The 25,783-nt window shown below is 40.4% G+C and overlaps 1 protein-coding gene across 2 annotated transcripts in view; it reads right to left on the bottom strand.

Moving 5' to 3' along the window:
• The window catches only part of ACACA (acetyl-CoA carboxylase alpha), a 532,248-nt gene that overhangs the window by 134,633 nt on the left and 371,832 nt on the right, over nt 1–25,783 (bottom strand). For both annotated transcript variants that reach the window (XM_088455952.1, XM_088455953.1), the window contains exons 45-47: nt 19,546–19,689; nt 17,990–18,110; nt 7,720–7,816 (exon numbers count right to left, since the gene is read on the bottom strand). In XM_088455952.1, the coding sequence (XP_088312078.1) occupies nt 7,720–7,816; nt 17,990–18,110; nt 19,546–19,689 (362 nt within the window). The remainder of the gene's footprint in view (nt 1–7,719; nt 7,817–17,989; nt 18,111–19,545; nt 19,690–25,783) is intronic.

Raw genomic sequence — 25,783 nt, 5'->3', positions numbered from 1 at the left:
AGTGTGCCAGGCAGAACCTTCTTCATGGGTGTATTGGAAGAGCTGCTAATTATTTTTAAAATGATGACAGTTACGTCCAAATCATTGATAACTTAATAACTTGAAGATTTAAACCCGGGCAAGACCGGGTACTTCAGTTAGTGTTAGATATATTTGTCAGCATTTATTTTAATCATAAATGATGTGTAGGTAAGGCTGGTGTCATACAGGTCTTCTAAAAAGCTGTACATTGGTATTACAGTTTCTCTTGTCACACAATAGGTTCTTTAAGTTTTAACAGCAAGCAACGCAACAAGTGGGCAGAAATTCTTACTTAGAAATAGTTTTCAAATGTCAGCCACTATGTATGTGTTGAGATTCTAATGGTTTCCTCATTGGAAAGTACATGGCTGGATTGCTCCATTTGACAAGCACAGAGCTAATCCTCCCTCATGTATAGGACAATTTTTGGCCAACTATTGGGCACTTTACATTTGTAATGCAAAATCAGTGCTAGAAATGCCCATGTAACAGCCCCAATATGACCCAATGGTCTTATTTTCTAGTGGCTGCCTGCTGGCCACACAAGCATCTTGTAGATGCAGCCATATAACATTGACAGGATAATAACATAATTCTTTCAGTACTCATATCTACAGTAAGTAAAGAGAATACACACAATAAAATACTTAAAACATGGTACTGCATTTATCTTACTTTTTTACAAACTGAATCATTAAAACAGTCAGTGGTTTATCTTAGAAGATTACTTCTATTTTATTATGTAAGCATAGTCTTTTGAAAAAAAAACTAAAATAATAATAAAACATAATAAGAAAACAAAACGTTTGTTGGGAAAAAAACTGTTACATTTAGGTTTTAACTCCTGTGTTTCTGTTCAAAATAGGTTTGTGGTAATATCCGTCAAAGAGTAAAATATTGCTCAACAAAAAAGCAGAAAAGAAATCAATATGTGAAATTGTTTCCTGCAACAAAACAGCCTCCCAGAGAAAGTATTTGTAAACGTCAGCAATACTTTATTGGCTATTATTGACTGCCACTGAACTGAACTGCATCCGTGGACAACATTTACAAAGGGTTATACCGGGAGATGTTCAAGTATCTTCTCTGAATATCGACCAATAGTTACCAGCAATTTGCAATATCCAAAGGAAGTTTTTAATTTTAATTCTTAATTCTCTTTAGCTTGCATGAAACAAATTGGATAACAACATGTTTGTTAAATAATTGCAATTATGTAAGCAATGAGCCTGATTCAGCAAGGATTGCAATTGCAAAGCTGCACGCAGGCAGCTTTGCAATTGCGATCCTTGCAATAATGTGATTGCAGCAGGAGGTGTATGACACCCCCCTGCAGCATTTGCAATCCCAGCTCTGCGATGGAGGTCGCAGGCTGGGATCCCCATCGCGACCATCGGTGGTTGACGGTCGCGATGGTGGACAGTACCAGCTTACTCAGGCTGGCCGACTTGCGAGCCCAGGACAATTGCGTTGATCAACACAGATCCTGGGCTGGCCACTCCCGGAAACCCGGGGCGGGCATACCCCCGTTTCATTTGAGGATGATACCCTCAAATGAAAAGTGCTACAAGTTCCGATGGAGAAAAACCACATTTAAGTTTTTGGAATGGATAGATATTGTTTCATCAGTCATTAATTCAACAACTATACATCCTTTGAAGTATCAAAAATACACGTAAGTTAAACTTATTTCACGTTCAATAAAAATAATTAATTTGCCTTTATCTCTAGTTCAAAGCACATTCCAAAGAACTAAAAGGAGATTTGATCTGTACACAGGAAGTGCCTTTCAGCTGTTTGTCATATCATTCAATACTTCCTGGAAAGTATTGTAACACCAAGTATAATATATATGTATTTCCCTGATTATACCACTAATGGATCAACATCCTAAACCAAGGGAGAGCCAATATTTGATTCCCTGTCAAGAGCTAGGATTGTATGGTACATAAAAGTGATGGCACCTCCTCTACAGGTGGAATAGATCCATACTGTATCCACTCTGAACGAGTTGTCTGGCCCTTGACAATTTAAAATGTGATTAAACAAAATGGAACACTTCCAAAAACTGGAATAAAGTTTGAGATAGGAAGAGACTGTTGTTCCTGACCTATGAAAATGAAATGAAATCATAGCAAATTTTATTTCAATGTGTTGGAATGGAGTCAGGTTGGCAGTTTACCACACTGCTGCAAATACATGATTTTGTCCTAATGGAAATAGCATTACAGAAAGTGAGAAAGGATGGGTGGACAGGCAGAGATTGTTGTTGATCCTGTGTGAGGGACCCAATGTAAGAACAACAGTTGGGATGGAGAGGTTGAAAGTGGCCTGAACTTGGCTCTCAGCCATGGAATATATTCCAGAGAGTTTTCACACACATGGGGCCAAATGTAATCGGGTGAGAGTTTAGAACATGTGAGAGTTTAGCAGTAATCGCTCACATTTGTTGAGTTTTATCTTCAAAATGGGAAAACATGTGGATGAGAGTTTAAATCATGAGAGTTTTTTGAGTCAAAAAACATGTCAGTTTGCATGGTCTCAGACTGTATTACATTGGCAGAGTTTAAAAAATGTGAGAGTTTACTGACAAACTCTCACATTTACTAAACTCTCACCCTACTACATTTGGCCCAAGGTCTCTAAGTCCACCTACTGTTTGGTATGCTGATGTGTTTGCCAGGATTGCAACTGACTCAGAAGACTCAGAAGGAATCAGTAGGTAATACAGACAGTCGGGATGCCTCCTGTCAAAATATCGACAGCACATCCCAATGGTCGGTATCCCAACATATTAACCCTCCCCCCTACTCCCCTTAACCCTAACCCTCCCTTCTAGTAACCTAACCCTAACCCTCCCCACACCCTAACCATCCCCGTTAGTGCCTTAACTTAAGTCTCCCCCTTCATGCCTAAACATAACCCTCTCCCTTAGTGCCTAACCCTAACCCCCCCAGTGGTGCCTACCCATCCCCCCCACATCCTAACCCTCCCTGTTAGTGTCTAAACTTAAGTCTCCCCCCTTCGTGCCTAAACCTAACCCTTCCACCTTAGTGCCTAACCCTAACCCCCTCCCCCCCAGTGGTGCCTACCCCTACCCCCTAGGGGTGCCTAACCCTAACCTCCCCACTAAAAACCTAACCCCGCTATGCTGCCTTGACCTAACACACACAGCCGCAGCTAATAGCTAAGACACCCCAAACTTACCTCGCTCGGGATGGCGTCCTTCTGGATTCTGGCATTGGGATTAAGATAGACATTGGTATTTTGACGCCTGTCGGGCTTCCCCGTCGGGATTTAGACCAGTGGCATCCCAGCCGCTGGTCTGCTAACTACATCCCACTCAGAAATGTGGTATAAATGTGATGGTTCAGCATCACTGAAAGAGTCCTCCTGCAACTGGAGTCATGGCCAGCTGAGCTTGCCTTGCCTTGCATTTTTCTGCCTTTACAAAAGAACTTATTATTGCTTTCTTGCAGGTTATGAATGACCTGATTTGGAATCTACACAAGTAAAGTCTAGAAGAGGTATACAAGTCTGGGAATGACCCTGATTTTTATTACATTTATTCAACCAATCCACAATATGAAATGTTTTAGACCAGTGTGCCAGGTTATGACCAATTTCATGAATCAGATGGGGATAATTGGCCATGCACACTCAGTTACAGGTCCAGTGATTTGAACAACCAGGTGAAGCCAACTTTCTATTTGAAGTCAATATTCAATTTCAATAGTTTTTTGTAGAGTTCTGCAAGGTAGAATGGCAGGGCTTTGTGGTTGTTTATTTTATAACCCGACAGAGAGCTGAAATCAGATAACTATTTAAACAAATCTTGGAACGTCGTGAGTGGGGACATCAGGGTCAGTAGCACATTGTCCATGAATAAAGCAATTTTATACTGATAGTTGTTAAGACTGCAGTCAGAGGTAACAGGTTTCTACCTAATCTTGGAGGACATATCTTTCTGGTGCCAGAAAGATGGGTCATAATATAGTATACAATATATATATATATATATATATATATATATATATATATATATATATATAAGTGTCGAAGCCGGATAATTGGCTGAGACAGGATCGGTTTAAAATTAAATCTGCACAACGCCATTTTGCGAATAGCAATGAGACACCATTTTGCGACTGGCCGCCCTGCGCCATTTTAGTGAATCTCGCCCATTATAAGTACATACGGCGATGCTATTATTTAGCGTCGTGCGATTCCCACGCAATAGAAAGAAGTTAAAAGTCCTCACCATATAAATACAGACAGTCACTAAAACATATAAAATGATTAACCCTGCAAAACACGTACCATGGTGTACTCCACAAACACGTAGTCGCACAACGCTAACTAGCGTCTTTTCTCAATTCCTCAATACTTACATACTGCACACTTACATAAAAGGTTCCCTAGTATTAAAGTGTAATATTCAAGGTTTATTCAGTAATATTAATGTTGTGAAATAAAGGTTAATTGATATCTAAGGTTTACTACATGGTAAGCAGACCGTGTTTGGTGTTGCACTGATCCACTGTGTCTCCACAGATTTCCGGTGTCATCGGTGAGAAGATCGCAACATGTGTCTGCAAGTTATGGAACTTAGAGAGTTAGGGATTGAAATGTTTCCTGTAATGCAGTCAGTCTAATTTATTATGCAGGGGGAAAAAGGACACAAAGGGCTGTTGGAGGCTGGTTTGTGTCCATATGAACTGACCTATGAACTATCCTGTATCAGAAGACCCATGAAGAAGAACTAATGGAATCATGCCAAACTGTTCTATTGTATTGCCTATCTCTGCTAGAGTACATATGAATGCTCTCTGAAGGCATGCCAGTCTGCTTGCTTTGCTGTTGACAGAGGTTTCTATTTTGATGCCGGGATCTGGGTCCAGAAGTGCGTGTGCGTATGTTGGGTCTGTATGATTTATTTGTTTCCTGGCCATCCCAGCACCTGCATGTCATTCTCCGTGAACCACTGTTTACATATCCGTGCAGTGTGGCAGGGAGCTGAATCCTGCTGGGAAAAAAATGGGGCATTATCTGGAAAAAGATCCCTGATAGAAGGTAGAAGTTTTGGTTGTAGGATGGTGTCAATGTACTTTCTGCCATTCAGTGTGCAGTCTATGACATAAAGGTGGCCTACAGCATCTGCTATCATACATGCCCAGATATAACACTTGTAGGATTCTTTGTTGTCACTTGAATGAAATATAAATGTACCTCTTCCCCGATGCGACGTCTCACATATTTTCTCCCATCACTACCAAATATCGATATCTTAATTTCGTCACTCCATATCACTTGTTTCCACTGACCTTCTATCCATGCAATGTGTTCTTTGTTTCTGCTGCTGCTTTTTATTCAGCAATGGCTTTTTTCGGGGACTCCTACCTTTTAGGCCAACCTCCGTTAGTCTTCTCCATACCGTTCTTGCACTGACAAAAACACCAGTTGCACTCAGTTCACTGCTAATGGCCGCAGATGACATCCATCTATCCCTGACGCAAATTTGTTTTATTCTCCTATCATCAACAGCTGTTGTGCACTTTTTCCGGCCTTTTCCTTCTTTGTTTTGTATAGATTGCGTTTCCTGATAGCGTAAAGAAAACTTTCGTACTCCTGATGTTGTCACATTCCCACCAACTTCTCTCGCAATTGCTGCATACGAAAGACCATTTTCACATAACACCACAATCCTGGATCTCTTCCTGGGTGACCAGTCACCACTTTGCCTGGACGACACTGTTGTATTTATTTTTTACACCGTCAATAGCACTAAACAGTACACACAAACATCCAACCGTAATTGCACTTCAGTAACCAACTTTATTCTGCAAAATGAAACAGCCAAACTGACCTTTCCCACTGACCTTGCACCTGCTCATAAACAAATAGCTGATTTGACCTCTGTTTATTGTGTTGAATTCAGCACTAAATTTCCTTTCATTTGATATATGAATCATTGCACTGCGTGAAGTGAAACAGTTTTTATAAGTATTCAAAGTTGAAAAACATTAAAATTTCAAAATGTGTCAGCAATTTTAGCCACCAGTGTATATCTATCATTGTGAGTATTTCTGTGTGTCAGACATCCAACAACGCAGAAAGTTCCAGTGGAGGTGAGGAACTCAGATACTGGTACAGGAACAAAATAAAGTGGCACCAGAAGTCAAAGGTTTAGAGACTATTTTAACTTTATATTGAGTCCCCTTCTGCTGACATTCTCCTACTGCATCATGGTTATACCAATGTATTAGGCTGTGGTTCCCAAACTAGGTGCTGTGGCAGACCAGAGTGCCACGGGGCACTTGCAGAGGTGCCTCATGTTGGTATTCCAGAACCAAATACAATTTATGATAAATGTGACTGAAAGCCATCAGCACTGGTTTTGTCTATAATAAAATATTTGAACAAAAAGAAGCACAAACCTGTCCACTACCACACAACTGGATAAGCACAATTTACTTAATTTAATAACCTTTGCTAATTTTTTCAATAAGAAATTATTGGCATATGGGTACCACGAAAACAAATTCTGATATTCTATGGTGCAATGATTCAAGAAGATTTGTGAACCACTGCATTAGGATATGGTACAATTATCTTGTCCTGGTGTAAAATGTTATAGCGGGTCTGGGACACTAGTGTTCAGTGTTTCAACCACTCTGCCAATGAATGCAGCTCCATAGTTTTATAAAACCGTTAGTCTTCTAATGACAGCAGGCTTGTACAAAAATTGTTGCCACGATTATACTTTGTTTGTTAAACTCATGTCTGGATGGGTTGGGTATAAGTGTTGTAACAGGTCGGCATTACGTCTTCAACCTTACACTGTCCTCTGACATAACATATATAGTGCCCCAGCTCTAGCCCACTTTGCATTACCCCCAAATACATATATATGTTATGTTAATGGAGGTAATATAATACCCCAGCTCTACCTCTCTGCTGCTTCTGACTGACCTGTATTACCGCCACTGAAATTACACACATATAATAGCACAGTTCTGCCCCCTCCCCACAGATTTTACACTGCCCATGTCATGTCATCATCTCTGTATAACCATCATTTATGTATAAGACACCACACAGTTTCCATAGCACCAAACAGGGAAATGAAATAAAACACAGGAGTAATAACAATAGCAGTTATGAATGGGAACACACTGGAAACAAGGATAGTGCAGAGTGAGAACCAAGAGGGTGTAGGGCCATGCCCTTAAGAGCTTACAGTCAGTTAAAACACAAAGACAGTGGGCAGAACATTATCCTGCCCACCTTAACACAAATTAGCAGCTTTAATAACTATCTTTAAAAACTTGATGCTCCCACAACTTGGGACCTAAAGAACCTTTACTGCATGCAATGCACAATATAAATCAATTCAGATAACAAAAATTAGTACAGCTTTGAAAACTATATCTGGCCCTCCATATTGCGATCCTCCCATTTGGACCCAAAGCTATGCAACAGAATCAAGGATGGCCAAACATGAGTCATCCAATTGGATGGAAACTACCAATTAAGAACTATGGAACCCTTCTGACATTACTTGGAACTGGAGCCGGAGGACACATGACCGATAGTCACCATACGATTTTTTTTGTAGAATCATTAACAGCTTTTGTGTTAGTTTGTAATAATGCAGTGAGTGTGTCCAGCATAGCCAACAAAGGAGATTTGCCTTACCTGGCTCTTCCAACCACTACAGTCTGTGCCCATGGCTTCATTATTTCCATGAAGGATCCATGGTCAAAGAATCCACTTAACCATTGTCCTTTCTGACCTACAGAAATGAAAGTGTAAAAAACTATATATTAACTAGGATTTAGGTATATTAATATATTAAATAAAATTAAAATAATGACTGCAACTACTGCAAACAGATGTGCAAAATAGTAAATTAAATGTATAGTCTTTATACCACCAGGTTTAATGTTTACTTCTCTACACAATCCTCTTTTGTATAGTTTTTATGGATTGATATAATTAGTACCCAAGAACAAAGAAAAAAATATATAAACCTTTAATCTAAACACAGAATTATCATCTGACAATGCGTTCAACCATTTAATGAGCTTGACAAACACAAGGCTTTCAAACTGATATGAAATCTTCCATTCTTCATAAATTTCTACTATACATGGCAAGCAGATTTCTTTTTCACTTAGATGTTACAAAAGATATGCTGAGTAGGAACAAATTTATCCAGTGCACAGATCTAAATCTTGTCACACGGTAAGATCTTGCTGCTCTGGCTGAGCACCAAGCAACATAAGAGTACAAAGCCCTCAGATTGGTCCTTAGGTGCTTGGAATGGACAGCCAATCCTCCGGCACCATTATGGCCTAATTATGTGGTTGCAAACACAGGCAGCAATAGTAAATGGACCGGTTTATTTTTTATCACAGGGTCTGTTTTCTGACAGTTTGCTGCAATATCATGATCAATCTGAACAAAGTTAAATTGCTGTATAGAAAATAAATAGTTGGGGGAATCTGATATATGCAGATGCCCCCTTACTTTTTTAATCATTGAAGACTTTTTTTTGTATATTGTGGCACATTTATTGGGTGTAGCTGCTTTGGACTATAGTTCTGGTCCTAATCAGTGGTTAGCAAGACTATTAAATTGAAAGGTAAGTAGTGTGCGCTATAATCCAGGCATAGCTTGCTGCATAGAGGAACTAGAAGCCATTTTCACTAGGCAAAATCACTTGATTTTTGGACCAGCTTTGAGCTGCCAGAGATATGGCTTAGTCCTATACATCTTATTGAGGTACACATTCTCTATGTAAAACAAAGCTTCAAACACAAAAAAGCCAATGTGATGAAGATGGAGTCAATGCGTAATTGTAAAAAGCAACAGAATATCCTGGCTCTCATTGTTAATTTAAGCATGGGTGTGAGCTCAGGGTACCCAAGATGGACTCAAGTAGGAAAATTCATCTTTTCTCCTACAATACATCCATCCTGGTAACTGCTAACATGGGGGAAGTTGCAAAGTTGCCCCTAAGGAATGGTATGTTCAGACAAGGCTGAACGCAAGGTTTCTCCCCAAACCAAGACTTCTTGGACATGAAAACATTAAACTGGTAAAATTTGATAAATGACTGGATAGAGGTCCATATGGCTGCTAGACAGCTGCTCTGCAGAGGCACCATGCTGAGTCACCCAGGAGGAATTCACTGGTCTGATAGAGCAAGATTATACGTTCCCCAGAACCAGAAAAGGTCTACAAAATGGTGGTCCTTATTCATCTGGAAATAGTCTGTTTTGATGATGGTCAACTTGTTATCAGAATATCATACAAACACAGATAAGTGTTTCTCTTATTAAGGTTACTTTTTAGTGACCGAACCACAACCAGCAGAGCCAGCTATCCTTGGAAGTTTGGACCCCATCCAAGAAGGAATGACTATCTCCTGATTAAAAACCGACACCACTTTAGGCTTTAATGACTGTGCCGTACCAAGACCACCCTGTCATCATGGTTAAGAATGAAGACATACAGGACAGGGTCCCCAATTCTAAAACCCATCTAGCTGAAAAGATGGCTAGAAGAAAGATCATTTACCAGGTCAAAAACTTTAACTCCAATATCTCAGATGTTCAAACAGGTTGTGCTGAAGAGCATAAAGGACCAGTTTAAGATTCAGTGGTGTCATTGGTGGGATATATGGAGTCTGGATTTGTAACATACCCTGCAAGAAAATCTGAACCTCATGAATTAAGGCCAACTTTGTAGGAAAGTATTCCAACAGTGCTGAAACCTAAACATTCAGAGAAGTAAGTTGAATGGCACTACCCATTGTTTCGAAGTAAAAAATAAATAAAAATATAATAAACTACTTTTCCAAAAGGAACCCCTGTCTAACTCCTTGAGCACTTAACTAAAACTGGATAGATATTGTTGGAGAGGGGAGGGACTGCAGCTCAGAATAAAAGTTAACCTTTAAGTTTCCAGCTCCTGCAAATTATACTACCCTGTTTCTACACTGAAAACTTGCATGTGGTATGGAAAAAAAACACTATTTCCACAATAATCAAAACTATTTACTTGCCTACAGATCCCTGGGTATTTCTTGAATATCAGAGATTCCTCCTGCCACGTCTCATTATATACTCACTCATACAGGGCTTAAAATGTTCCACTAATGAAAGCATTCCAAACATAATTTGTTCTTTTCCTGTAGTCTCCCACTTCCTCCCTTCATCCTACACTAGCTTCCAACACCACTATTGTCTATGTTAAAGATTCTTCTTTATCTATATGTTAATATTCAAAAGAAACTGGACAAATAAATCATGTTTTTTCTAAGTATATAGGGCCTGATTCAGAGCCGCTCGTAAGCGGCCGCTCGTTCGTTCCGAGCGATGTTTGCACAACTGCGCATGCGTACGGATCGTAATACGCATGCGCGAACCAGTCAGTGCGGGCCGAAAATCGTTTGTTCGCTAAATAGTGAATGCCTGAGTGACAGGAGGAGGCGTATGTGGGTGGTAAAAGGGTAAGGTGCTTGAAAACGGGGAGTGCAGATCCGAACGCAGGCGTGCTTAAAGGTCAAAACGGGCGTTTTATGGGTGTGCATAATTAATACAGCAGCGTCATTGACCACGTCACTGGGTTATTTTACAGTCAGAACTGCTCGCAAGATTGCGATAGGAAAAGCCAACCACAAGAATAGCGAGAAGTTCATACGCTGGTCGATGTACTCGATTAATCTAATAAATAGCGGACATGACGTAGGATGCGAGCGGCCAGGGGGCATAGTTTTCCAAAAAACGACCGCATGTTTGGTTCGCTCGTTCAGACCTAGAGGCGTGAACAGACCGCAAAGAGCGAACGGTTCATTTGAATAGCCACCCCTTTTTTCTGAACGAGCGAGCGCAAATAGCGTCCGGCTCTGAATGAGGTCCATTGTGCGGTTTTGTACAATATACGTAGAATATACAGTTTTCAAATATCTGGGTCTATAGGAGAATGGATTTTATAAGTGAAATTTGTTTCCCATAAGAAGCAGCAGGGCTCTGAGAAACACTGCCAGCTGAAGATAGCATTGGTTCTTGCAAGCTAACTAATCCAAATTTGCTGGATACTAAGTGGCCCTATTATAATGGCAAACGCAGAATTTCTAGAGGCGGGGTTCCAAATGCGTGATTTTAGAGTGAGTGTGGCCAGTCCATGAAGAGGGCATAATTACCACTTATTCAGCTTTAATATGCCTCACACAAAGTATATTGTGTGTCATAATTCCAGCATATAGAGGACCAGCAATCACAGTAACCCATTAGATGCGGCAGTATGGCCATCCTGCCTGAGCTGAATGTTTTATTTTAGATGTGGGCTCCGTTCCAGAGCATGGGAGCAAGTCCGGGAGGAGCAGAAAAAGAATGTTACACTGCCCTGGACATATATGGAAATATTGGGCTCTAAAGCAGTGCATACCTAACAGTGCATGTTTTCCAAATCCCCTAATTGGTGCATAGTTCTATTTATTACTGGCTGATACATGTTAAAAGATCCACAGGTGGTGCTATTTATTTAATTTATGGTACTGAGAAGAACATGCAGTGCTAGCAAAACTCCATTATATTACTATTTCTATTGTGGTCATGGTGTGAGCTGGGAGGGGGGGGGGGGGGTTCCAGGCAGAGTGAAACCCCCCTGCATTTGCCCATGCCCTATCAGGCCTCTAATAATGAATGGGACCGTTACTTAAAACATGTGGAAATTAGCCCTTAAGTGATAATAAATAGGACCCTTAGGTTTTTGTACAGTGCACCTCTTTAAATTTACTGGGTGAATTTGATAAATTATTTAACAATTGTAATTACTTTTGTGCTCTGCTTTATAGGAACATATGATATGTTTAACAAATTATTGAATTGTTGAATAATAAACCTACTGACATGGATATGGATAGATTTTACACTTTACTCCTGTCCAATAGCAATAGTTACCATACAGTCAAAGAGTTATCATCTCCTATTGATAACAAGTCAAAACCAATGTGTGCCTTGAAAATACAAGATATTGGCAGATGAGGAAATATTAGCCATATGTGATTACTAACATGCACAAATATCAAATTGAACACTTGTAATAAATTTCTATAGCAATGGACTTGGGGCCTTATTCAGCAGTGCACGCTGCGCAGGCACATAACCCATTCTACGCATGTGCAGAATGGGTCTGTGATCCTACAAGTAGGCTGGTAGCAGACTGCCTGTGATTGACAGCCTGCTGCCGTTTGTGGGCGGGGAGGGGGCGGTGATGGCCTTCGTTTCCCGAAACTGAGGTGTGTCGCTGCCGTAGGGGAGGGAGGGAAGAAGCTAGGATCTTCGTTGGCTGACGGAGATTTCCTGGCTTCTTCCTCTCATCTGTGGCGGCAGGCTGCGTAACCCTATGGGTCACCTTAGCCGCCGATGTTCCGCAGAGTATCCGATGCAGCTCGGATACGTAATGCAGCAGGAGGCATGATTGCTCCTGCTGCATTACCATTTCTGCACAGACGGAATTTCAAAGCTGTCCAATTTTGGTCGTAGCTGAATAAGGCCCTTATATCGATGCAAGTGTACTTTAACACAGTGCAGTACCGACTTTAAACCAGCAGGTGTCTCATTTGCAAATATACTCTACATAAAGTATAGGAAAACCTTGACAGTACTTTTTTGTTTTCTTTTTCATCTAAGTAGGATATGATATAGCATTACATTATTTATTTTGTGCTGAAGTTGTATTTTGTGAATCATGTAAAATAAAAAAATGGTATAGTATAAACTTTTAACTTAGGACATTAAGTTGTACTACATTTTATAAAGCTTCAATATTTTCATTACAAACAGTAAAAACAACACTAGGTATAGTTGCAAAATAAGAAACTTGTAGCTGTAAATCCTACACTGGGTTCCATAGATACATGAATCAGCATTTTCACACTTTAGCAACAAAATGGATCAGTCATTTCTATTCTCTATATAAGTTCTCCCTGATTTGGACACCTAAACATATGGCAAGCTGAAGCACTGCAATGAGTCTGAGCAGAAAACAGATTAATTTGAACCCCAACCTCTGAAATCATAAGCCCAAAACCAATTAAAAGAATGTCTCCTAGTGCTGTAACCTTTGCTGACTTAAAGTGGCAGGCAAGAGTGTTTTATCATGGCGAAAGAGCCTTGTAATTATGGTGTTCTACATTGCAGCCTTCCTGGCCCCTCTGTACAGTGTGAGCATCTATTCCAGACCTATCTTCCTATCAGGAGTTTGAGCTGCTGGTTTAGATTCTGGCCCAGTGTCTCGCGTCACTTTGAAGAATCTCATAGCACTATCTTCTCTAATAAATGGCTTTAACTTTTCACCTACCAGATATCTACTTTAACTTATCACCTAGAATCATCTGCTTTCCTTAACGCCTCTACTAAATTAAAATCTGAAAGCCACCTTATTTGGAGCCAGGCTGGGGCTAGCTTTTCAGACAGGAGGATAAATGGTTGCAGAGCGAATGTAAAAATATTATCCAAATAGAGCAAACTGAGCTAACCACAAACCCATTTAATGTCTCTCCAATCTTATTCACCTTTTCTTCAGCAAGCTTAAGGACATTTGCACATCTCGGAAGTGGGGTGTTATTGAACGTTTAGCCCATTGGACATATGAAAACAGCTACAGTAATTTTGATTTGAAATATCTGTCATTTTAGGTGCTTTCAAATTTTTCAAATGCAGTCAGTAAAAGAATAGGGAACTTCATAACAATAATAAAATCAAACAGCCCATAACAGTATACATAAAATTGTACATAAAACTGTCCAATTAAAACTGCTGTAGATCATCACAGTTGTTTAAACACTAGTGATAGTCCACAAAGTTTCTGGTGTCATTTGCATGAATAGTTGTTACAGTACAGAGGTAGAAATATTAATATAAATAAGTCTGCACAATATATGAGATAATGTACATATACCCTGCTGTAAATTACAAGACAATTAGAAGTCACCGAGAAGTTCTGTGATCAGAAAAAATACAAGGCCACAGTTCTTTTATACAGAAATTGGATTCTACTAATATCCTCGGAACTGATGTCCCTATGTACAATCCCCTATTAGAAGTCTTAGGGGTCAATCCAATTACAGATGTGTCCTCTTGCATCCTTGCCGCTCTCACGCTTCAAATGTGCGCATGCATCGCACCATGTGATTAGCCACGGCTGTGCGCGTCACGGTACGCCATGCATGCACCATGCGTTTGCACCATGAAATCCTATGGGATCGCGGGTGTGAACACAGCGTGCATACTTGTTCGCGGGCGCACTACTCGCACCATGCGTGGTGCAATTTGCAGCACAAACGACAAAGATGCAACTGGACATATCTGAAGGTGCAAGTTTGCGTAAGTGAAATTGCATCATCAAACTTGCTCAAAACGCACGCAACTGTGAAATGTGAGATCCAATTAGAAATTCCAATTTGCAGATTTCACAGTAAGGTTACACAACTTTACTACGAAATGCGACCAGGGAGAAAACATGAAAAAATAGGGAAATAATTTGGGACCCCAAAAAAGTAGCAACTGAGATAGCAGGACCATAAAGAAATCTGTTAATGGCCATAAGCAAAGTGTTGGAGGCAGGACCAGATTAAGGGCCACATGGGGCTGAAAATGTTCAAGGGCCTATACTGAGAAGGAGAGGAGCTGAAACCAGTGCTGTGTGTGTGTGACCAGAGCCAAGTGGGTGTGTGCACTAACTACACTATCAGCCCCACTGTCTCCCAAAATACATAAAACGAGAAATCATTTATGGCTGACTGTGTGACCAGCTAAGCAACGGGTCATCATCATGCTGATGATGAGCCTAATTGATGTGGAGGTCTGGAGGTGTAGCCATCTGCCCCATGTTAATCTGGCCCTGATTTGAGGCTCTTAAAAGGTTGATGACCCTGCCAAATTGGGACATGAAGATAGGCATCTTTGACAACCAAGTACACCAAAAATGCCATACTAACATGGAGCTAACAACAGAAAATAGGGACTCTTATCTTGAAGTGTGCTACCTCTATGTGAGGATTGAGCGGTTTTAAATTTAGAACAGGCCAGAATGAACCATTTTAGTAAAGGGATAAATTTACTAAAGTGAGAGTTTTTAGAAGTGAGTTTTAGAAGAGATGTTGCCCATAGCAACCAATCAGATTCTACTGAACATTTAACTAGCACCTTCTAGAAGATAATAGCTAGAATCTCATTGGTTGCTATGGGCAACATCTCTTCTAAAACTAACTTCTAAAACCTCTCACTTTAGTAAATTTACCCCTAACAGTGAAAGCACTGCTGCCCTCTCGACATACTGGGCCTTGAAGTAGAGGATTAGCAAAGAGTCGAAAGTGAAGTAAGAGCTCCCCTACCACTGGAGGGCGGGAGGGAGCCCATAAACCATCAGGTGGCCTGCTTGTCAGCAGGTTTTCTACTTGGACGTAGAGTGGTGGGGAAACCTCTGCCTCGAAAGGAGCTAAGATGTAAATAGGTAAGACTGATCCCTGAATGCATTAAATCTACCCCGCCCCGCCATGCAAAAAGAACGGAAATTAAGAAACTTACATTTTGGAGGTAAGACTGGTAAATACAAGCCCCCTCCCGTTGCTTGAGGAATAATTTTTTGTGAGTTTCGGACTATAAAGCATGTCTCCTTCAACTGGAACAGCTTCCAGAGTGTGCTTAGATTTAGGAATTACCTGCCAAGATCAGAGCCAGAGCGAACATCTTGACTGCCACAGCTTAAATTTTTGATTCTAACTACTGGGACCTGCTCCTACTGCCTGAGCCCTGTTGGTCACCTGGTGACCAAAAAGGCAAATCAAAAAAGTAAAATAAAGCTAAGGAGCTGGACACATAGTGACTCACTCCACAGGCACTAGGAGAGAACTGGGGCTTCAGGGAAGCGAGAGTGGTTATGTGGGGTATGGAGCCTAACAGATTCACTGTCTAGTGCCTACTACTGTGGCCCAGCCCACCTAACCCAGCATTAGCTGAGCAGTGTCCCCCATATTGGATGATGAGGAACATGATGAGACTTGTTTTCCATGATGTCATAACTGGTGATTCGTCATTCAATTTAATCAAAACAGTCCATACAATTCTATATTCCCCTTAGGGAGTATGTGATCAATATTTAGATCATGCTTATTAAAGAACACATGGTACTTCATCCAACGTTTCCTGTTAGAACCATAAAATCCATTACATTACACAAATGTTCATTGTACCACAAACCATTGCTTACAGTATAGAACAAATCTGGGTATATTTCAGAGGAGGCAGAGACTTGCCCCGAGCAGAAGGAAATTATTGCTTGCATTAAGTGTTGCGGCAAAAAAGACCGTTCTACAAGAATGGATACCCCCAACCCCTATTAATTCTCAGAAACTAAACTTTATTTTTCAAATGGACTGGGTGGAGACTATGGGCCTGATTCAGTAGAGATCGCGGCTGCAATTACGCACGCAGTCTATCTGCAATATGCTAATCCACTGCAATCGCTATGCTATCGCAGCACAAAATAAGGACGCCCACCTTACCTTACACACATCCATAATACTTAGCAACACTGTGAAACCATCGGTAACATCGAGTACCATCACATACTCACGCACACTTGCACAAGCTCTGACCTTACTTGCTAGCCTCGTCGCACGCAGTGAGTACACAAACTGCGTATGACATCGCAGTGGATAATTTATGCACACCCATGCAAAGGCGTTCATACACACTGGCACGCCTGTGTTTCGACCACCCCCATCACCACGCGCAAACGGTATTTCCTGTCAATTACTCTGCAATGGTTCTGCATAGGTACTGCGATCGCAGTCCCGATCGCAGTGGAGTGTTCACGTACTTCGATGCATACGCAGAACACAACAATCGGCTGATTGCATGTGTAATTCGCAGTTGCGATTCTTGCTGAATCAGGCCCTGAATTTAATAAAGGAATGCAGGCCTTCTTTTTTGATACATGGGATAGTTTTTATGTCACTTTACCAACTTAAACACAATCCCAGAATTATCATACCATGCGTCTGACACAGCGATCCTCCCATTACTGTGTCTCTCATTTATATTTATATCCTATTTGTATTTTACATGCGTCCTGGGCTATATGAAAGCCTATATATTGTTACGGCCCATAGAAATGTGCTGAATTATTTTTACAGTATATTATTTACCACTGCGTGTAATGTTTTTGTTTTTTTATGCTTGCTTTTTATGCCTGTTTTGCAAATTTGTCTATGGCGTTTTTGCTTCAATAAAAAAAATAAAAATAAAAAAAAAGTATAGAAAAAGATTAAATTATTTACCTACATATCGGTGATCTCCTACAGGCTAGTCTGTCAGACTCTGCCTGTCTGACATTTATGATAGCGTTAGGCCTGAGGAAGACACAGTAAGGAAGGTAGTCCCTATACTCCTCTCCCATAAAGAAAGACTTTAGAAAAACTCTGTTAGATAGTGTATTTTAGTAATACTAAATGCAAGAAAAGCAATTAGTTTATATAAATGGTATAATAATGAGATTTTGAAAACCTGCAGTTTAATACATTAGTCTGCAAAGGAAGGAGGAACAGTTAGATATAGGGTTGTGTAGATGAGAAATGTCAAACTTGATTCTGCAAGGTATTTGTTATCAGAAAATGACTGGCCCATAGGAGAAGCAGCTATGAAGTAACGAGGTGTTATGAATTACTATGCAGATTCCTTTGCTGTATGTTTCACATAAAGCTATTGTCTTTCTGAAAAACATGATTGTTGTAAATGTGACACCTGTCAGTGACTAGGAATGTTTGATGGGAAGAAACAAATAAGCAAGAACTGAAAAAAATACATACATTTTCCTGGTTAACGGAGATGTATTGACATTAAGGAAAAAGTTAAGACAGTACAGCCAAGTGTTTTTAAATACATGTACATACTTGGGTGAGGTCGACCAGCCAGCATCCATCTAGGATCATAAGGAGCTTTGGTAGGAGTAAAGTCAATGTGTCTGTCAATTGCATCCTTTGGAGTAATTATGGACACAGGACTGGACACACTCTAAAACAAATGAAGAAGAAAAAAATACAGACACTCAGACAAAGGACATCACGTGCTAGAAGAGCTGCCAGTCATCTGGTTACAGAATATAAAAGCTACCTGTGTCTCAGTTGCGGCTAAAAGCTGGCGTCAGACACCTGAGAGAGTCGTCAGTTTCAACGCTGCTAGGAGCAGCAAATTAGTTACATCTAAAAACAAAAATATGTGGTGACCCTTCCCCCTTCAAAACCATACCCAGACGTCTCCAGGGAGGGGGGAGTCTGGTCTGGTATGGGGACCCCACGCCATGTGTCTCCCCACTATAGTGTCTTCCCCTCGGCTAGTTCAACCCGATGCTGGTTATTGGAAATTCGGGGGATCTCCACGCCGTTTATTTACCTTGATTTTCCCAAATCAGCTCAGGCCTCTCAACCTGAACTTATATGGGAAAATCAAGGGAAATAAACCAGGACTGGCTATGGATTTGGGTGGAACCCCATACATTTTTTTTAATTTTTAATTATTTTGCTGCTTCTAGCGGTGTGTAAGCTGGCGGCTCTCTCTGGTGTCTCAGATACAGACGACTTTAGCGGCGGCTGTGTTGTTTTATTATTATGATTGCTGACATTTTGAGCGTGTCTTCATTTTGGTTGTCAACCTTTTGCTTGGTCTATATTTTATGTCAACATTTTTACTGTCTAAATTTTGACCATGTTGACATTCGAACCTGACTAAATATTAATGGTCTACATTATGTCCATGTTTAAATTATGTCCTTGTTGACATTTTGACTGTCTAAGTATTGACTGTCTACATATAAAGTCCATGTCGACATTTTGGTTCTCTAAGTAATGTACCCAACCCCTTATTAAGAATAACTGGAAATTTAGCTATAAAGCATTTATTTTTCATAACTTCTTATATAACTTCTATAAATTAATGTAATGGAATGTGACTCACAAAAATTGATTGAAGTAATCAACAATTTTATCCATAAAAGAGATCAATGATTTTTTAAGTTAACTAAACAAACATTTGATGAGTATTTGGTGAACAACGTTTCAACATCACCATGTTCCTTCAGGACATGTAACAACATACCACTCGCGTCAGTGTGTGCAGTGACTTGCTCGTATGTGCAGTTGTGCTAGTATGCATTGCCCATGTACTTCTCAATAAACATGTTTAGTCCTTGGTCATCCTTGCATACCCCTATAAGCATGCACCAGGCTTTATCAAGAACAATTTTCTGAACTTGTTCTTTTTCCTGTTCTGACCATCTAAATATCAGCTACATAATAAAATGTTTATCATCAATTTGTTGTGATAATTTGATCATTGGGAGAATTTTCAGGTTTCTGAGCAAGCAATATGAGTGCCCAAAACTAATAATATGAATAATGCAAAATAGTTTTTCACTATTAAACTATTTAAATCACATTTCAATAAAACATACCTTAGGCATGTAAGAAAGCCACTGCAAAATTGTGTACACTCCTTCAAAATCATCATATACTGTGGCATGTGTAACTCCGTTGTTGTGCATGATATGGATGCCACCAAGCTGGTTGTTAGATGTATAGACCTCCCGGCCAAGCACCTTCCAAAACATAAAAGTTAAAGAATTATTTGCAATTCGGTTACTAAATTTGTTACATTTGTGAGGGGCACCTGAAGATGGCTTGTTAGATTAATTATTTATTCTACGTGTACTATAACAGATTTATATGAGAAAGGTCGACAATATCTAGATAGACACCAGATGTTAGACAAACAAAATGTCGACACACTAAAGGCCGATATGGAAGGTCAACAGTCAAAAGGTCGATGATAAAATGGTTGACATGTTTTTCTTCACCCTAACCCTCCCCTTGGTGCCTAACCCTAACAAAAAAAAAATGTGTCAACCATTTGTTTGGCGACCATTTCATGTCAACCTTTTGACCATGTCGATCATTTTTACATGTTGCCCTTCTTTCATGGAGACCTTTAGTGTGTTGACCTTTTGTCCCTGAAGACCTATTGTCTGTCTGGTATGTAGTCAGGAAGCTTCCCGACTGTCAAATCTCGGCGTGGGACTAATGACAAGTGTCGAAAATCCTGATGCCTATCATTAGCCACCCACAGAAATCCCGACACCTGGCATACCGAAAGAAGGTAAGCTGGGCGTCAGGACCTCTTAGTCGCGGTAGGGGGGTTAGGTTTAGGGACTCCCGGGTGGATTTAGGGTTAGGCGCCCCCTGGGAGGGTTAGGCTAGGGGAAGGGGGGGTTACGGTTAGGCACCCCCGAGGAGAGGTTAGGGTTAGGCACCCCCTGGGAGGATTAGGTTTGGGTACGGGGAGGGGGGTTAGGTTTAGGCACCCCTGGGGAGAGGTTAGGGTTAGGCATTGAGAGGGGGGGTTAGGGTTAGGCACCCCTAAGGGAGGGTTAGGGTGAGGGGTTGGAAGGGTAAGGCTAGCCTACTTACCTCTGGTGTTGGGATCTTCACCTATCGGGCTGCCGGTATCAGGATTTCAACCGCCGGCCTTACGTCCGGCAGTCATGCATACCTTTTCCATCTGTCTAACATCCAGTGTCTATCTAGACATTGTTGACCTATTTCATGTAGATCTATAGTCTGGCATCCCTTTATTCGATTTACACCAAAACAGGCTTCCTTAAATAACAACCTAAACTCACCAAGTTTTTACTTATTTTCAACATATTTGCAGAATGATATCACGTATATAATTGAACATATTCTGTACTGACAGAAACAATAATTTCAAATTAAGAAGATAACTATTTGCACAATATATACATTACATTAATTAATGAAAAAAAAAAAAGCATTGGTTATGAAAATATACAAATACAGTATGTGTACACAATGCTTTGCAGCCAGCCTAGTTTCGGTAGTCAAAGGGTTTTTCTATGTGCAAACAATACTACTGCTTTCTCATTCTCCCGCTGTCTCTTCCCATTTGCCCTCTTGCTGACTGATACACTGATCTCTCGGTCACTCTGCTTTCTGCTTCACTGAGTCCATATTACTAATAACACCTCCGACACGGCCAGTTTACCTCATGAAAGCAGGAGCACATCATTACAAAATAAACTCATAACTTTGACACTCTAGCAAATACACATCATTTGTTATTTTTATGGCTCCAGGATTTTTTTTCAACAGCCAGAGAGGGCATTACCTACCACTTGCAACCTTCCCTCCACTTCCATTTATTTTTCATACAAGAAAAAGAAAAGAAACAAAACACAAGCTAGTAGAAATAATGACAGGGACTGGTGTCTCTGAAGGCTGTTCTATGTCCCTTGCAAATATAGAAATATTACAAAGGACATTATGGACAGTAAAAATAACATAAAATCTTGAGTGTAGTGAAAATTGCATGTTTGTGCCTGGACAGATGGTTCAGGGGTGGGCAAGTACAGCTTCTTTGCAGTAAGGTTTTGCATACGTGAGTGTGGTATGCCTATGTTGATGCATTCTATTTTACTTTACCATGAAACAAATACAGTGACGAGTTCAGTTAAGCTGGGCACCCACCTAACATACCTGCAGATGATGGTTGTTTATACACACTGAACAACCATCATCTGTCATCTGGCCGCGGCCTCTGATGCAAGTGTACAGGCAGTCGGCTGACTGCCCGTAGAACAGGAAGATACCCAAATATATCTGCAGATATATTGGGCATTGGCTGTGCAGCACAGCTGACACGATATGTCTGTGAATGACGTAGTTCACAGACATATCGCTGGTACACAGTGGCCCGCGGGCAGCAGATATATTGGCCAATCAATTGATTGGCCAATATATCTGCCAGTGTGTACCCAGCATTAGTCATATAACTGATGTCGATCAACTGCCAATACTTGTATGAAGGAGCCACGGCTACATGTAAATTTATATTAATTATTAAACTGCGAGCCTGATGTACAAATGCCATTTTTCCCTTCTGTTGTGTTTTCTTGAATAATGCTGTGATGACACCTGCCTATACAGATAAAAACATGGAGGAGGGGGAGTCGACCAGGGAGGTGATAGAGGCGTCCAGGAGATGCCGTGGATAAAAGAAAAGGTAGTTACAAGTGAGAATAATTATGAACAGAAAATTGACAGGCCCGAACAGTGCCCCCTGCCCTGTGATGCCCTGTGCCATGGCGCATGTCACACAACCCTAGTTACAGCCCTGTATTTGCATAACACAAATCACAGTGTAGATATTCAGTGCCTTTTCTCATGCCGTGTACCTTTGTGCTTCAACTGTGACTTTGTAGGTATTAAAAACTAATTCCTGTGCAGTTAAAAATCGCAGGCCAGCAACTCTAGTACACTGAGTATTGTTTTGTTGCATCTGCAATGCAAATAAGACACAACATTTAAAGAAAAAGATGGTTATTCGTCTTCGAGCGGCTTGGTTGATACGGATGTCTTGCACTTTATGGGATATAGACGCTGGGTGTATGAGAACACATCTGTACTGCCCATGTTTGTATGCTGACAGCAGTAATGATACCGGTTTGGATGGGATTTTTTAAATGGTATCTACAAAAAATATCCTTTGGAATTCATGTAACTTCCCTAATATGTAATTTCTGTTATTATGTAGTGCTTAACTGAAGAATGTATTTTTAATGCTTTACACTGCATGGTAAAATAAACTATCTAACCTTTGCTTGTCATAAAAGTTTGGTTTAGTTAAGAATGCTGGTAAATACCATCTTGTACGTTCAGGCACTATATATAATTATCTGGGTGTATGGTGACATAACCAATCATTTATGGACACAATATATTGCATATATTATCAATATTTTAATTAAATACTTTTTTTTTATAAATTCTTTAGTAATTTGTATACTTTCAAGTCTCTTAATATTTAGATAAATTGAACAATTCATTCAGCATAGTTTCCTGTGCTATTTTTTGTATAATGGTTTAGTCAAGAACCCTTTTGACAATATTTCACACTAAGGGGTCGATCCAATTAGGTGCGAATTGCAAGTTGCGACTTCACATGAATGGTATTCGCAGCAGCGGTTTGCGAATGAACTGCCGTATGTGATGTGAGAAAAGAACATGAAAAAGTGGGAAGACCATCCTGGACCCCCCCAAAATTGATAATTTAGTTAGCAGAACCATTTAGAAGGCTGTTTGTAGGCATAAGGAAAGTACTGATTGGATTTAAATGGTGTCAAATGGCTGACTTCGCTTATATTTTTTTTTGCAATTTTTAAAAAAATAAGCACTTTTTTTTATCATTTAAACTGAAACAAATTAAACGAAAAATGCAAAACAAGTAGTAAAAACAGGTGATTTTTAAGGTACTTTGAGAGCACTTTAAAAATTTTTTTTAAATAATCTAAAAAAAAATCAAATAAAAAAAATATTGTAATTAAATTTGCGGTGCCTAAACCAACGAAAAAATTCATTTAGGGGTAATGAGAGGCCATTTTTTTTAACAACAAAAAATGACATGTAATTATTGGACTAATTAAGCCATTGTAGTAAAAGAATAATTGAACACAAGTACATTTGGAGAGATCCAAATATATGCAATTGCGGACGATGCATAGTCATGCACATTTCCACTTGTGGCTGAGTATCTGTAACTGGGCTTTAACGGAGTGTTTTCACCTACGCAAAGCTTGACTGAACTGCAGGCTACTTGTACATAAAAATGCCTGTTTCCAGATGGATAAGGTCGGTCCAAGTGCGCACTGGTAATGATGACAGCTATAAAAGTCGGCATACTGGTGAATATACACATTGAGGGAGCAATTATGGTCGAATTTCCAGGAACTCTGCATCAGCCAAACAATGCACAACTACACCTATGATGCTGATATAAATTTCACAAAGCATTTGACTTTATGCACAAGGAGTCAGGCACCGCCTGAACTGAAACGTCTCAACAACTGTATCAGCATCCTTATCAGAATGCTAAGCTTGCTTCATCCTATACATCTGAAATATATGAGGGGGTTAAAGCAAATGGTGGTATTCCCACGTAGACGGACCCTACCTTTCTAATGACCTGAGGAAGGTTGAGTGGCATCTCTTAGGGAGACAACTACTTGGATGGAACACTCATTTAACAGAAGATCAGAATATGTGAAACAGAATATAGTATATTCCAATTATGGAAAAAATGGACATGAAGTTCTATAGATGATGTAATGGGTGTTTTAATTTAAGCAAACAAACATGAGGGCTGATTCAGCAGTGTTGAACGAAGATTCCCAATTGTCATTAATCTACGCACGTGCCGGACCCGTACCATGCATGTGCAGTAAGGGTTTGCGTAAGCGCACGCAGTTCGGCAGCAGACTGTCAGTGATTCTAGGGAGGAAGGGGGCGGCGATGGTCTCAGTTTCTCAAAACGAAGGTCGCTGCCTTGGGGGGGGTGGAAAGAGGCCAGGATCCCAATCGACTGACAGGGGCCTGGCCTCTTTTCCTTAACTGCGATGGCCAGCCTGCATGATCCCACGGTCACTCAGCCAGCCCGAGGATCACGCAGATGATCCGACGTTCTGTCCATGGACGCAGCTCAGATCATTAATGCATGCAGGAGGTATGACGCCTATTGCAGCATTAGCATAGTGGCAAGGACAGAATTGCAAAGCTGCTGGTGTGCAGAATTGCAATTCTGTCCTGTGTCGAATAGCTGCCTGCATCCCGAAAGAGTATCTGGCTCTTCTGCATCCCACCCACTTCCTTGATGGGGAGAATGGCTGGGAAACACTAAATAATTGCCAGGAATTATGGCTCCGTATGGAGGGGGTGTGGCTGACTTATGCGGGGAATGTTTCAATTTGGCCCCTCCCCCTCCTCGCGGTTCCGCAATTCGTGGCAGTTAGCTCCCCGAAGTATCCAGCAGTGTCTCCTTTCTGGGCATTTCCTGGAGGGGAGATAGTAAAAGTCGGCAAGTATGACTCATTGCAATTATAACTATCATCTGATATAGTGTTTTATTATTAGGAAACTCCTGCGTTTATCCCAAATAGTTTTTTTTAACTACTATTGTAAAAGTTTGCTCCATGTAGTACATTTCTGTCAATAAAATTTTTTTATTCAAAACTGACAATCCTCATGATTTGGATTTAATGCCAGCAATTTAGTGAGGGAGTTAAGTATTACAATTAACAGAGATAATGATATTTTTAATGTTTTCTAATTAATTTTGATGGCAGTATATATTTTCGTGACATGGTTTTGCAATGACTTCCTGATCAACTGGTGAGGCTGTGAAATATATCTATGAATGCTGAGATTGCTGTTGGAATGAAGTTTGTGGTGTAGTATGATGCCGAGTCTAATTCATACCTGCCTAAATTTGAAAAGTACAGTATTTCAGGGAGATTGTGAAAGCAACATTACAGTGGACATGGAGTGCTCCGCCTGATAGGCGTGTCATAGAATAGACTTATGAGCCCCAAAACTGCATATACCGATGTGCCCAGCTAGTTTGTTGCTCCATACAGCCATGTAGCGCACCATACAGAAGCCTTTAGTCTCGCCACACAGAATGTTTCTTAATGGAACATAGCGTAGCACTGGAAAAGAGTCATATCGTGTATTACAACTTTTTTGTCCACCAGATGTCACTTTTCCTAAACTACACAGCACATGCGTCAGAGTTCCAATGCATTTTCTGTATCACCGCCCGATGATTGACTGACAGAAGCTGTG

The sequence above is a fragment of the Taudactylus pleione genome, unplaced genomic scaffold (assembly GCF_031769625.1).
Source record: "Taudactylus pleione unplaced genomic scaffold, aTauple2 ptg000682l, whole genome shotgun sequence".
Lineage (NCBI taxonomy): Eukaryota > Metazoa > Chordata > Amphibia > Anura > Myobatrachidae > Taudactylus > Taudactylus pleione.
This window is presented reverse-complemented; position numbering and strand designations above follow the sequence as displayed.